Source organism: Aythya fuligula, chromosome 1 (assembly GCF_009819795.1).
Source record: "Aythya fuligula isolate bAytFul2 chromosome 1, bAytFul2.pri, whole genome shotgun sequence".
NCBI lineage: Eukaryota > Metazoa > Chordata > Aves > Anseriformes > Anatidae > Aythya > Aythya fuligula.
The window spans coordinates 12809667-12824819 of NC_045559.1; the positions used below are offsets into that span (position 1 = coordinate 12809667).

Consider the following 15153-nt stretch of genomic DNA (forward strand, 5'->3'; position numbering starts at 1 on the left):
GGGCCTCAACCCACCGCCGCCGTGCGGGCCCCCACTGAGGGGCCGCGGGGCCGGGCCCTTCACCAGCCCCTTTCCCCATCCCATCCCGGTCCCGTCACGGTCCCCCCGGGGGAAGGAGGCGGCCGCGGCTCCCCCCTGAGGCTGAGGGGATTTGGGGAGGGGGGTCCCGAGCTTACCGCCTGCCCGGCGCCGCGCCTCGGCACCGCTCGGCTCCACTCGGGTCCGCTCGGCTCCGTTCGGCTCCGTCCGGCACCGCTCGGGTCCGGTTCGGGTCCGCTCGGCTCCGCCAACGGCAGCGCGGGGAGCGCGAGACTGAGAGGAGGCAACAACTGTGAGGGGCGGGGGGGGGAGCGAGGCGCGCGCCGCGGAGGGGGCGGGGCCGCGGTACCTCAGCCGTGCAGTCCCCGCCCACTCCGGGGGGGAGTGAGTGGCGGCGGTGCTGTCCAATCAGAAAAGGGGGTGGGTGGGGTTGTGGTTGATGGGCGGTTCGTGATGCTGTGGGGTGATAGGCAGGCGAAAGGACGAATGGGAGGTGAGGAGGAGGGAGGGAGGCGGGATGAAAGGAGAGGTGCAGCCAACCGCGAGAGGGCAGCGCCGCCGTGACGGGCCTGTCCGCAAACAGAGCGGCGTAAGGAGGGCTCTATGTCGAGCGGTCCAATGACAGCGCGGGGAGGCGTGATGAGCGTGCGCGCTGCCCAATGGCGGGGCGGGACGCTGCGCGGAGCTGCGTGCGGCCTGCGGGGCCCGGCCGGGACGGGACGGGTCGGGCTGTGACGGGCCCTGCCCCTGCGGTAGGTGCCGGGGGGACCCCGGGGCGGGGGGGGAGCTCTGTGAGGGGCCTGAGGGGAGAGGCGGGAAACGGGGGAAATAGGGGAAAATAGTGAAAAATAGGGGGGAAATGGGGGAAGTACGGGGGAACTGAGGGAAAATAGAGGGTTATATGGGGGAAGAAGAGGGGAAAAGGGGAAAAGAGGAGGGAAGTAGGGGGGAAATAGGGGGAAGAATGAGGGAAATTGGGGGAAATAAGGGCAGAGATGAGGGAGAAGAGAGGGAACGTGGGGAAAATAGGAGAGGAAGTGGGGGAAAATAGAGGGAAAAGGGGAAAATAGATGGATAAAGTGGAGAAGTAGGGAAAAATAGGGGGAAAAGGAGGGAAATTGGGGATAATAGAGGGGAAAAAGGGGAAAGTAAAGGGAAAGTAGGGGGGGAAAGAGGGAGATGGGAGAAAATAGGGTGGAAAACAAAAGATAAATTGGGAAATAAGAGGGAAAATGGGGGCCAGCCGAGCAGCAGAAGGGCTGTGAGGGACCCTGGGGCCGTTCCCGGGTTCGGTTCCCCTGAGACTACTCAGCGCGTCCCGTAATTAACCTGCAGCGCTGTGTAATTGGGCTCCCCCCTCCTGAAGTTAGTCAAGCAGCAGTCCAGGCTTACATTTAAGCTCATCGATCAGCAGTTACGGTAGGGCTGAGCACTAGGTTGGCTCCTCTGCTTTGTTTTTCCCTTCTGAAGGGGCTCTAATTAGCTCCTGGGGCATTCTGGTTATCTGGAGCATCCCGCCGAGGTCGGTAACGGTGCTGAGGCCGTGCTCCTCATTACTGATAAAACTCCACTTGCTGCTAATTACAGGAGGCCTGTAAGGAGCTGACAGCTTTTTTAGTTCTGCACCCTGCCTTTGACATTGCTTCTTCACAGAAGAACTGGTTCAGGCTTGTACCAAATTTGCATCCTTCTCCCAACGCGAACATCTTCTTGGGATGGCTGCCTCCAGCTGGTAGCCTGCACATCCCCTTCTGCTTGGCCAGCAAAACATGGTCAAGTGCTCTGTGTGATCAGACCTTCATCACTACGCCAGCTGCATCCCCAGCTGTCAGTTTGTAGTTTTCTAGCTTCCTGTACTTGGGGTACAGCGCTATAAGACCTCAAAAGTACCCTTGGATTTTTTGAGTTTGCATCCTCAAAATGTAAAATCAAATGGAGCCTTGCAGTTCCTGTCCCATTGCGCAGGTACGTCTCCTGATTAGGTCAGTGAAAGGCAGTATAACATCCCCTGCTGAGGTTTTTGTCTGTGCTTTTTAAAGTTGTGTTTAAAAGTTGTGCTTTTTATAGTTGTGTTAAAGCGTTCTGAACAACTAAGAAAATTGAAAATCCTCTCATGATGTGAGCAACCTTCAAATTGAGTAGCCCCATCTAATACATTGTCAGCAGCTTTCATTTTTCCCCAGAGACAGCTGATAGCCCCTTCTTTGAGTGTCGATCACCTGATACTTCTGAGAGTGTTGAATTCCTTCCAGGCACAAGTTTCCAGCCTGTTTCTTTGGTTTCTCCTTTCTCCAGTCTGCTAATGAGAGATTCTCCTTCATGTACTATCTGTAGCAATGATTGCTAGAACTTTTTTCTGGAACATTTTGATGAAAGGATTGCTGAAACAGATTCAGGTCACCTCTGTCTTTACTGTAGCCACAAACTTTTACTCCAGGATACTGGAAATGTTATCAAAGTGCAGGAAATGCTTAAAGCGGGTCATAGTAATTGTTCTGTAATCCTCTCTGCCAGCTGGTTTAGGTGTGTTCCTACGGCGAGAAAAGAGCAATGCTATCTAAACTTCCTTCTAATCTTTCAGCTTAATAGCAGTTAACTCCTGTGCAGAGGTCACTGCTCAGCCCCACCCCTCCCCTAAGGATGGGGTCTCGGTTCCACCTCTCCAGTAACTGCCTTTCCTCAGACCTTGTGGCAATCCAAGCGGGACAGAGACACTGAAAAGTAAACTACAAAAATACCAAACTTCTTTTTTATTCTAGTTCAGTTCAAGGAACTGGCCTGGGTTGGGGTCACCTAGGTGCCAGAGGGAGATGCGCTTACAGCAACCCCAGCTTTGGTTAGTTTAGGCTTGGCTGGATCTCTACAATAAGAGAAATCCCACTGCTTTGCTTGAAATCTAATCTGGTCACACTTCAGACCCAGCCTGAATAAAACAGTCAGGATGTTGAGCTGTGTATCAAGAGGCAGGTTGCAGCTATGGGGTGGTGTTAGAGGTGCACAGATCTGTTATCCCCCAGCGGCACCTCCTAACCAGCTGAGCCAGCAGCAGCCGCTTCCCGGCATCTGGTTCTGATGTTTGAGTACAAGCCAGGTTCAATGTGCTAATCTGGGGAAAAAAATCCTAATCAAGTTAAAAAGAAAACACTGCTCACAGTTTTCTGCCTGTTCAGGAAGTTGAATAGGCATCATCATATGGGGTTGCTGATGCTCACAACCCCATGGAGAAGGCAGGAGGCAGGGCTGGTCCGGCCCTTCTGGCAGCCCGTGACAGTCGGGCACTGCAAGCAAGCTGCTCTTCTGAAGTGACCTAAATATTTTGTCCTCTGGAACCAGTCAAAGTTCAGGTTCTTACTGAAGTGGAACTATAGCAGTGGTGTTCTAGAATTAATTTTTATCAAACTTGTAAAAAAAAAAAAAAAAAACTCAAATGTTTAAAATAGTTGTTGAAGGCACCTGTTTTAGCGCTGTGTCACTGCCATGCAATTGCCCATCTTTGTAGCAGCGATTAATAAGATCATAATTCTTCCTGTGTTAAAGTTGGTACTTAAAGCTTGTAGCAAAATCCTTCTGGCAGACGCGATCGTCAGTGTCTTTCATTTAGGCATATAAAAACTTTTATGACTGTAATGGCAGATAGATACTTGTGTCTGTTTTTCTTCTGTCATGACTACATTGAAATTTAAATGTGCTACCAAGCCACTAAGTTGATTGGGCTGAAGCAGAATCAGTTGGTGTCTGTGTGCTTGAGATACTTGCCCAAAAAGCAAATGTTACCTTGAATTTTTAGTATTTTAAGGCTGCTGTTGAATAGTAGGTAGTAGTTAGTAGTGCTTTCTGGCTCAATTTCAGACCGGGTCACTTCAGCTGTAGACATTAGGGTCTTTCAGATAGTTTGTTTCTTGTGCTTGTTAGCTGGCTTGTACATTAATGTGATTGTTTATTATGGACAGGGAAGTGCTAGCTTTGCTTTCAAGTATTAACTATGAGTAATGGAGGAAAATAGATCTGCACAAATTCTCAGAACACAAAAATCCCTAAACGAGTTTGACAGCTAGTTTGGGTTCCAAGCATCACGTGTTCTAAACGGAGTGGGGGGGTTCTGCAGCTTCCTGGGGGCACTCGACATCGATGGTGGGTGGAACCAGCACAGGGGAATGGGAGTTAAGAAAGAAATGCTAGGACACAGAGCATGTAGCTAATGTGGAAGGGGTGAGAAGGCAAGAAATTGGCCAGCTTTACAGATTATGCCTCATGGTTGATCCTGTGACGTCTTCTGATGCCTGCCCCCCTGTTTTCTGGTGTTCTTAGGTTGTTGCTGAGCACGGGAAGACTTCCTCTCAAAGCTGTTTAAATGAGAATGTCCCTGGCGCAAAGAGTACTACTGACATGGCTTTTTACATTGCTCTTCCTGATCATGCTGGTGCTGAAGTTGGATGAGAAAGCACCGTGGAACTGGTTCCTCATTTTCATTCCAGTCTGGATATTTGATACTATCCTCCTGGTTATGTTAATTGTAAAAATGGCCGGCCGGTGCAAGTCTGGCTTTGACCCTCGCAACGGCTCGCAGAACATCAAGAAAAAAGCCTGGTACCTCATCGCAATGCTGCTCAAGTTAGCCTTCTGCCTTGCCCTCTGCGCTAAACTGCAGCAATTCACCACGATGAAACTAGCCTATGTATTTATCCCCTTGTGGGCCTTGCTTATCGGGGGGATGGTCGAACTTGGATATAATATCTTCTATGTACGAAGAGACTAAGCTGTATGGGGTGCTCAACCCTGAGACTGGTACCGAACTGCTGGATTATTAGCTCTGCCACATATGTGATCTCTAGAACAGCACATAAGGAAATGCTCTGGAGACTTCATCTAAACGAGGCTGGAGACCAAAAGTAGACTTGTTCCTTTTTTTTTATTTTATTTTAAAATGGTCATACATGCTCTTGTAAATAAAAGTATTTGTTCAACATTAGGTGTTCTAATAAGGTGGTTTTGTTACACAGAATAAAACTTAACCTCTTCACATGCAGGTGGATCTCAAAAGGAACCGCAGCTGTTCCAGCCCAGAGCAGGCAGCACGTAGCGCTTCCTTACACGGATTACCCTGTTTTCTTACTTGTGCTGTCATCAGGAAATAACCAGGTAAGGCTGCTTTCTATGATGTGCTAAATTTGCTGTAAGAATCAGTAACAACTGAAAGCTACCACCAAGAGCAAAAAATGTATAAAGTGACACAGCATCTTCTTTTTGATGGTGAAAATCCTCTTCCAGTGCAGAAGGTTGTTTGTTGTTTTTTTTTTTAAACTGCTGCCACATAGACAAACAGTACTTTTACCTAGGGAAAATATAATTGAACCTTGCCAGCAATTTTATATTCAGAGGGAAAAAAGGGGACCACAGTGATTATGATTGACTTTCCAAGTGAAAAGTTGTCACTTCTCTAAGAGACTGAAGCTGCTGGGTGGGTCCTGTAACGTGTTCGTGCCAGCAGAAGTGGTGCTGTAACAAGAAAGATGGGCTTTAGTGCTGTAGTGTATTAAAGCCCTGGAGGTAAAGCCTTGGCTTTTTGGAGCATATGTACTTGATCAAGTAACAAGTGCAACAAAGGGAATTTTTGGGAAGAGCTGGAACAAAAAGCCTGTTTGGGGGCTGCAAGTGCTCTCCTGGGAGCCAGGATAACAACTTCTAACATCTAGGGCATAATGAACACGCCTGCTGAAAATAGGGATTCATTTACATTTCCTGTGTGTAACGCAAAGAGCCAGGGAAAAACTGCCGATGGTAACAGGAACTGACTAGATCAAGGCGTCTCATTCATAAAATTTTAATTAGCTGCACTCAGCTGGAGCTGTCCTTTAAAAAGGAAAGGTTCTTGACTATAGATTTTTTGCTTACTCTTTAATCATGCAGACAGACATAAAAACATAGGAAGCAGCTGTCAGAGACCACTGAAGCGACTTTAAGGAAAGCCTGTTCCAGACTAAGGTAAGGGATCTTCATTAAGGTACCAAAGGGTTTTTAGAAAGGACCTAACTTGAGGCTGCTGCAGTGTGATTGTCTGTCCTGCCTCGCTAATAGGGAAACCAAGGGATGACAAAAAAAACAAAAAACCTCTAATCCTTAGCTGTTAAAAGAGCTGTAAAAAGTCGCAAAGTACCTACAATAAAATCAACACCAACTTCTGCTAAGCAAATCTGTGTGCTCAGCTCCAGTTTACAAGCATCACAATTTACAGGGAGATAAAATGAATTCTTCCCTTCAAATAGAAGAATAGAAAAAAAAATCACTTTCAGTCTTTAGTAGCAACGTTTCTTTGTGGGAGGCAGATCTGGGCACTGCTTAGCTCTGAGAAACCTTCAGTAGTTGCTATGTGTTTGGGATCGATGCTCGCCCACTGAAGAACAGGCTTCCTGTGTCATCTTTGTTAACTTCAAGCTAAAACAGCACCTGGGAGTAGGATCAGCTGGGGGTACTGGGGAGGAGGAAGGGCATTCACCCCGGTGCAAGGTCTTGGGCCTGGTAGCTATAGGAAATGAGAGAAAAGCATATGTAAACACACAGCTGTGCACTTACATTAGATGTGGGGCATAGAGAATATCCTTGGTCTGTACACCAAACCCAGCCCTCCTCCACAGTACGTCCTGCGGCTGGCAAGCTGCACTTGTGAAGTGTTCACTGGGTGCCTGAACAGATGATGGAGAAGTGAAAGGGGTGTGAAGACCCCCTCTGCTCAAGACTAACTCCTCTCTACCACTTCCCAAACGCTGCTGCAAACACGAAACAAGCATCTTGGCTAATGTGAGGTGGGCTCAGGCCTGAGTAAGGCTTCATCGGAGAAGGGGATAGAATGACAAGGGCCCACTTATGGTGATTCGTCATGGCACAGCACCAAGCATGAAACAGCACCCAAAGTCTTTCCACAACTGAGGAATATCACAGAATACGCAAAAAAAAAAAAAAAAAAAAAAAAAAAAAAAAAAAGCCTTGTTGACATGATGCCAAAAAAAACCATGCTGCTCAGAAGAGTAGGGCAGCCTTCCTCACTCAAAGCTGTACTGGGTCTGGCGAGGAAGGAATTCCACAAAGCGAGGAATTCCACAAAGCGAGGAAGGAATTAACAAATTGTGGTAACTTTGCTGATAGGAGAGTAAGAACTAGCCTCTTTAGGACTTCACTGCATATTAGCAAGGTGAGCAGCAAATAGCAACTGTGCCCCTTTTAATAGATCGCCTATTTCACAGATGCAACTCTTATCTGGAAGTTTAGCAGCTCCAGTTCACTAGAACTGAACATGGTTGTTCTAATTTAAGTAGTTAGTTGTTCCTTATCATTGCTGCCTCTCATTCAACAGAAAAGGATTAACAATTCCAGTGTTGGTTTTGTATGATGGTTTTGTTTTTGGTGGGGAGGTGGCTTTAGGGTTTGGGTTTTTTTTGGAAAAAAAAAGTTTTACTTAAAGACCTTGAAATAAACTACTGTGATTCTGAAAGCTGAAGCAGCGGTTTCTTTCCGGTGTCCTACACAAAATAATGTCACTTATCAGAAGCTGTTCTTAAGATGCAGCCACTTGGAAGCACTGAACTTGCCCAGTTCCTACAGAGATACTTCGGTAAGAGGAATATCCCTTTTGATTTGGTGTGTACCATCAGTTTTAACCTTGACTTAAAACTGCTGCTGTGACACCTTGTTACAATCACTTGTGCTTTTTTGTGATATCAGAACCCCATTCAGAAAGATTTGACAGACTTTGCTGTAGTCCACTGTGATCTTTTCAGAAACTGTTGCAGAAGTTGCAGCTACTCACAATTACCACATTCTCCAAGGCACTGTTCACAGCTGTGAAGCAGAATGAGTACTTCTCATGCTTTTTCTTAAATTTACAGACTCACCTACCCATCATTAAACGAAACAAAAAAAAAAAAAAAAAAAAGGTTTGATAGTGTCAGGAAAAGGGAAAGCTGATGCTGAGATGGCTCGCACCGATTTGCCAGAAGCAGTCTCCAGGAGGAAGTCACTACCCACTGACCTTGTGCACGTGAGAACACCTTTTTTCTCAGTTATCCACGTCACACTTGACATGGGGGGTGGAGGAGAGAGCTTTGCCATCTACCAATTTGTTTTAAGACAAGTGAAAAGCTTGTTCTTACAAAATGAAACAAAGTATTTATCGTATGCTGATGATAAATATATATTATCTGTATAATATATATATTGATGGCATATATATGGTGATACACATTCTACATCATTTATTTCTGTTCAAATCATTCATACAAGCTTGAACACTTTGGCATGCACTGTAGATGAGCATCTACTTTTGTCTGATCCAGGAAAATAAATACTCAATGCACATGGGTAAGAGGTCATGAAACTAAGTTTTTCAATTATTTATATTGCTTTTCTTGACTCGTCACCATCTCAGGAGTATGAAGTCTTCTGTTCTTGTACTTGAAAGATACAGCTGTGTGACATACACCCCAAACTAACTAAAAATGCCTTAAGAATCTGCATACATGCATTTAGTGTGCTGGTAGGCATGGACAACAATATTCAGAAATAAGATAGCACAGGACTGTTACAGAATCACTCAAGAGATGAAAACAGTACTATTGCTGACAAATATGCAGAGTAATACAGAAGCAGAACTTAAGAGTAACTTCATGGAAATTTTCACATTTGCCCGATATAAAAGTTGGGGTAAAGATTTCTGTTAAAAACTGGGGGTACAAATGGATTTATCAACATGAGATTTTAATACTCCCACCAACTTAGAATTCTAACAACGTTAGGTAGTATCTATTTTAACACCACTACAGTTTGAGAACAAGTAACATTGCTTTTCAGTAGTAAAGCTCCCAAATAACTTCATCTCCAGAACTATATCCTTTATATTTATTGGCATGGAAAGCTGAGACACTTTATTTTGTTTTAAACTAAGGTAGAGATCAAAATAACCACACAATTTCTGCACTGAGTTAGAAAAAAACAAGTTTGTACCATTTATTGTACCTGTATCATCTGAAGTTTTGGATGGAGTTAGTCTCACACAGGAGCCCTGTACACCTAGAAGGGGCCAGGCTATCACCCAGTGATGAAAAGCATCAATCTTGGTGGATTAAGGCAACTTAAGGAACCACTGCAATTGGACACTGCAATATTATTCAATATTAATATATTATCCTTGTACTGAAGTTGGATAAAGAGCAGACAAAAACAGAACACAGCAATGCTGTTTCCTTCAGCCTGCCTTTCCCAACAAACCAACATCACAACCGAATGGCAAATGTAAGAAAACCCTTTTCCTTTAGAGTGGAATGACAGCGTAAGAGCCAGAGACAATCATAAATGAGATGTTCTAGTCCTTTGGTACATGGAAACTTCTGATGGCTGACTGAAGGTGACTATGTCAAAATAGGCTATAGCTTTAGCAATGCTGCTTCATGTGGCATTAATTTTCCACACCTGTCTAATTTGCAAGGTTTTCTTCTTCTTGAGATGCTCACTCTGGGATACCTTTCTCAGCTAACTGCCCCATTTTGTCCAAACGCAACCAGATTCAAACAAACTGCCACAAAAAGCAGTCTTTATAACGCCAGTCTAAACTCTACGAAACGTCACGTTTTCATTCAGGTGGACTGGAAGTTAATTGGTAAAAGTAAACATATCAAAATAGCTACTGAAAAATAAAACTTGATAAAAATAGAAGTTTTATCTGCTGTTTTAATCGATGTTTGTATCAGGATATCATAACTGTACACCAAATATTAAAGGACTACTTAGGACTAACAACCTCAGCGGCAGGCTAATCTATCAGCATGACCAGAACACAAGACAACCAGTGTTTACCTGGCACTTCAATACAGCACAGCGCTAAAGCAGGAGAAATATTAGCATCATATTACAGAGCAAAAACAGTGGCCAGAAACTAATACACGAGGTTTGCAGAGTCCATATCCCTGATGATTCTAATAGGAACAGCAACCTAGATACTGTGAAGTCAATCACGGCTTCTGGGTGAGAAGCTGCACACACAACACAGAGCTGTTTGTATTTCTAAGGAAAATGAAATTAGTGAGTCAAAGTTGCCCAGATTTTCTCACATACGCTGCAAAATCAGTGGGATCTGCACAAAATATCAGTATCACCTATTACAGAGCTTTTAAAGTGCTTTTTGTCCACCTAAATTAGCATTAGTTTAACAAACAAGTAGTAACAGGGACTCACAATCGACTTCAACAGTGCCATTCACAGCAAACTACAAATAAATGAAAATTTGTCCTTCCCATTTCCAGCTTGGACACATTCACAGTTAGCAAAAAGGCGCTGGTTTGCCTAAAGACAAGGTTCTCTAAGGATGTGAGCACAAGAGAATGAATGAAATTACACTGGAGAGCCTGCTTGTATCATTTGGTCACAATGAATACAGCTTTCATCCTGCTAGGGTCAGATGGTAATCTACCCCACAACAGTTTATTTTGCCAATGAGCATAAAGAAAACATGGATCTTTCAGTCAATTCAGCACCCTTATTCACATGCAGATATTAGAAAATAGTCACTTTTCAACAAAGAATGTTTTTCCTGTATTTCTTGGAAGACCCATTCAGTTTTCCAAGTTTGTACTGTTCTGCTGATCCGTTTCACAGCATTCTTTTTTTTCCCCATTTCCTACATTATTTGCAACACCAACTTATTTACTGTGCACATGTATTTGCTTAAAAATCAATTTTATTTATCACCAAGAAATTCTTTCACAGATGAATACTTAAATCACCCTCGGAAATAATACTTTATTTCTAATACTAGATAGAATTAATATTTCCATTAAAGATGTATTGAAATATTCACTATAGTAACAAGGAAGGGCAAAATCTGCATGCCAGCAGTACCTGTAATGAAAATGCTGTTTCAGAGTCAATTTGCAGGCATTTGGAGGGCTGGAGGATGACAACACCAAGTAACACTTGTATGTAACACATGAAGTCAGTTGCCAGAGAAATGCAAAAGCTCCAGTAATTAAAAGAGGAAAATAAAGTAGCTACCACCTTGAAAGCTATTGGTAGTAACAATGCAGTTCTTTGCTGCCCACAGGTATGGTACCAGCATCTAGGAAAGCATTTCTGGAGTTGTGCACATCGTGTCATGAGCTGGAACACCACTGCAGCACAGGCAATAAGCTTTCAGCAGATTTCTCCAATCTGCAGAAGAACAAGGGCCGAAAGAGGTAAGTGAACCACTGGAGATTTCAGCCGAAGTACCAGCTAACGGGAAGATTTATACACAGCTGAAATCCAGGAGGGGGAAAAAAGCAACAAGCAAAGACTAGTTTCAGTACATCAGAAGGCATGAAAGATTTATTGCTGAAGCCCAAGTCTGAATATAAAGCTGTGTGCAGCAGGGAGGGAGGTTATCGCACGGGAGCACTTGAGAGCAAAGACTTTTGGCAGACTAATGAACAACTTGGGAGCTGAACATCTCTGAAGAGGTGCTCCCTCCTAAAGAGGGACCGCGTCAAAATGAATACACCATGGGTAGAGGACAAAAATTGTGTTGTTTTTTAAAGCAAACCAAGAAGCACATGCTCATATTGCCAGTCAGCCCAGACTATCTGCAGCCTGGAATACAAAGGGAGTTTTGACAGCCATTGGTGATGTTGGAATTATTCATATCATGCCTACAAGGAATTGTGTCTAGAAATCAGAATCTAGTTTGTCTCAAAAATAAAGCATAAAAATTGTAAGAGCTGCCCCTTGTCTCTCTTAAAATTCTGAAAGTGATGCAAAAAAAAAGAAAAAAAGGGTTGAAGATGCAACGCAGGCAGCTGAAGCAAGTTTTCAGAACCAAGACATACCTGGGCAGAAGTTCAAGGCCGTATCAGCCAAGACCACTGAGCAGGTTGTCAAATGGAAATTAAATTTTATGTGAAAAGTCGTATTTGCTAAGCCATTTTCAAAGGCATTTCTTCAGTCTAGACAGCACCTATGATACAGAAAATGGTCTGCCATCGAGTGGGATGTACACATTTTACTAAAACCTGACAAAAAATACTTGGACCAGAATGAATAATGAACAGATGGATCACCAGCATACTTTTTTTCCCCCTTTAAGTCCATTTGTGTGTAAAAGTTTAAACGAAAAAAAAAATCAGGATCTATGAAGGCTGGTTTTCAAAAAGCTGCAGCTTCCTACTAACAGACTGAAAAAGCTGCATGCTTGCTGAGAACGGCAGCCTGCAGCTCTTCCCTGCTCTCACCAGCAGGCACAACAAAAGGGAACAGAAGGCTACGTAACCGTACGTGTGCTCACAAAGCCAAGGGGATTGTGGTGGCAATTCCCTGATAGTCCAGGGAACACGGTGGGAGCTGAGACCATGTTTCTATCAGGAAGGTTTCTATCAGGAAGGCTCAAACCCTTCCGTGAACCAATTAGTTTTTCACATCTGCACAGGTTGGAGCAGGAACTTACCATGTCACACATGAACCATTTTGCTTGCTCATGGAGCGAGGGGAAAGCAAGATCCCTGAGGCTGCAGAACTGGCAGTAACCTCTTCACCAGCATTACTGACAATAGCAGTAGGATTTAGCCACATTCAAGAGATTTGTTTCTATTGCTTCTCTAATACATAATTATGGCTATGTAGGAGTCATGTTTAGCAATTCAAAAGTTGATTTAATTAATAATTCCTCAACAGACCTATCTTCCATTTAAACACAACAGGGCACACATCAGTTCAATGGCTGATTTTAGGCAGAAGTACAAAGTAACAATCTGAATTTTTAACAACCTAGGAACAAGAAACATTTGCAACAAAAAGGGCCTCGAAGTTGAACTAGACATCACCTGGGGAAAAAAATCACATTGTTCTATTGCTACAATGGAAGCCAGAGTGATCACCAAGTGTATCAAATATTGACAATTAGGATGTAAGGATGTACAACTTTGAGAAAGGTGTAGGGAAAAAATCCCCCCCAAAATGGAGACAGAGGGCTTTAGAAACACCAGGCTTATGCTTTTAAGTTTAAATACTATGTTGAAGGACAGGCTGCAGGGCAGTTTGCTGCTGTTTGTAGCTACCTGAAAAAGAAATATCGTTCAGATGTCTTTGAACTATACAGTAATATGTTACACACAATTAAATAAGTTAAATTACAGAGTGTTTGCCATTACCACATCAGATGCTAGCTAGCCTTGAAATCCTCTTCCCTCAGAATACGGCCTAGGAGAACTGTGGAGGTCCACAGGAACAGAGAGAGGTGAACACTTAACTCCATCACCACTATCATTCCCTTGATGAAACAACTCTTCCTAACTGGGACTCACAAGGGATCTTCCTACCAGACCACTGCCTTGCACTATCAGCACACGGAGCAGTTTGAATCCAAATTTGCCTCCGTGAATTTCAGGTCACTGCTCGAGTTGAGGCTGTTGTAACCATCTAAAAACATTCTTTGACCTAATTTAGTCAGGTAACTCACCAGCAGGTAGAAACTGCTAGACTTGTTTTTTTAAAAATGTGAAATGGAACTTCCTTAATCATGGCTTGTGCAGGGGGAGGAGGTAAGCATGAAAAGGAGTTTGCCACCTCACCCCAGCTCAGAGAGATGCCAGCAGTTGCAGGCAGCACTCCTGGAACCCCCGGTACCCAACCGTACTCCCCAACATGTGGGAAGGCTGCAGGTAGCACTTGCCTCTGTTCCACATTAGCATCTGGTGACAGTAGTCTGGGGAGTGCCTTCAATGGTCAGCTGTAAGAAACCCTGTAAAGGGAGGACTGATTCTGCATCCTGACTAATCTTGGTTTACAAAGAATGCCTCAACTCTACCTCTGGCTGCTACAGCTCCTCACACCACAACAGGGTAAGGGCATCCTATGCTTCAGTGCAGGTAGAAGCAAAACCATTTAGAGAGGCAGTTTAACTGAATTATTTTTTGCAGATCCAAAAATAAAACCAATCTGTTATTATGAACCTTTATTAAGCGGCTCACATTTCAGTATAAATCACACTAAAAAGATCTTTAAAAAAGATATTTACACTACAGTGCTGACACATTTAAAATGAAAAAATTGGTATAAATAAGCTCTATGGAAAAGCCTGGAATTGTCAAAAACAACTCTGGCTCATCTTACAAAAAATATATATGTTAAATGTCAGCTCTACTCTAAAACCTACAACTCAAAATTATTTAAAGACTTCTTTATGTTAAACCTGCAGTGTTTACAGTGCATCTGGCCCTAAGTGCTTTGATACTTCACAGTTATGGACAGGCACTGAGGAATGTTACAAAGCTACATAACTATTTTCTGTAACAGATGCGAAGGCAAGTCACAAACTTGCCCCACAGAATTTATGAATCTTTACATTATTACATCATTAAGTTTAAAAAGGAATTTAAAACAATATATACAAATTTAGCACAAAAAATCATCTTCTCTTTGTCCGTGCAGTTTTGGATATGATGAACTATGCTGTCTCGTATCATCCGGGTGTATGTGGCTTCCAGGGCATAACTTGCCTTGTAAGTCCTTGTTGGCAGGCTCAAATTTGGAATCCATTTCAAACTTAAACGTCGCCAATTCAATCCGATCCAATCCAGTCTGCACAGCCTGGCCCCTGATGTCATTAGGTGCCACCGTCTTTTCAACAAGATCGACATTCATGGATTCTTCTTTTATTCGGTGAGATGCAATAGGTTCGTGTTTTATCGGCATAAATTCCTGCTGCAGACACTTGGTCTGCAGAGCATCTGAGAGTTTGGTGTCTTCGGAGGTATTTTTGCTGATCATACAAATTCTGCTGTCAGTCTGAAGTCCGATAACCGAAGACTTGGGGTCTGCAGAGGTCCCTGCTTCAAGAGTACTTGAATTTTGAGAGAGTTCTTCCTCCGAATGGTACAGCTTGAGCCGGATGTGCCAAGCCAAACTGCACACAGCCGAAACTGTTTTGAACTGGTGCACAACATTCCTTGGGATAAAATAAATGTCATTGTCAAATAACTGAATTCTGGCATATCGAATGCCTTCCCTTCGCAGCTGATTAAGTTTTGCGTCATCAACCCACTGGACACACTGGAGGAAAAAGGAAAAAAGGATGAAAACTTTGTTTTATAACTTACAAAG

General features: G+C 43.7%; 3 protein-coding genes across 5 annotated transcripts in view; 1 reads left to right on the top strand and 2 right to left on the bottom strand.

The window, feature by feature from the left end:
- PHTF2 (putative homeodomain transcription factor 2) overlaps nucleotides 1–324 on the bottom strand; it is a 69476-nt gene extending 69152 nt beyond the window's left edge. For both annotated transcript variants that reach the window (XM_032180894.1, XM_032180934.1), the window contains exon 1: nucleotides 177–324. The gene's annotated coding sequence lies outside the window, so the exon portion shown is untranslated. The remainder of the gene's footprint in view (nucleotides 1–176) is intronic.
- A 408-nt stretch (nucleotides 325–732) lies between these two features.
- On the top strand, nucleotides 733–6290 carry TMEM60 (transmembrane protein 60). Of its 2 annotated transcripts, XR_004253964.1 has the most exons (4): nucleotides 733–791; nucleotides 4348–4928; nucleotides 5067–5178; nucleotides 5947–6290. XR_004253964.1 is itself a non-coding variant. In XM_032198365.1 (2 exons), the coding sequence occupies exon 2, from the start codon at nucleotides 4391–4393 to the stop codon at nucleotides 4793–4795; it is 405 nt and encodes a 134-aa protein (XP_032054256.1). In that variant the 5' UTR covers nucleotides 733–791; nucleotides 4348–4390; the 3' UTR covers nucleotides 4796–4935. The 2 variants fall into 2 exon arrangements, 1 of the variants encoding a protein (XP_032054256.1); XM_032198365.1 differs by lacking the exons at nucleotides 5067–5178; nucleotides 5947–6290 and having other exon boundaries at nucleotides 4348–4935.
- A 4454-nt stretch (nucleotides 6291–10744) lies between these two features.
- Nucleotides 10745–15153, bottom strand: part of RSBN1L (round spermatid basic protein 1 like) — a 51935-nt gene continuing 47526 nt past the window's right edge. Inside the window, exon 8 of the mRNA XM_032190990.1 lies at nucleotides 10745–15102. Coding sequence (XP_032046881.1) covers nucleotides 14446–15102 — 657 coding nt within the window. The 3' untranslated portion in view covers nucleotides 10745–14445. The remainder of the gene's footprint in view (nucleotides 15103–15153) is intronic.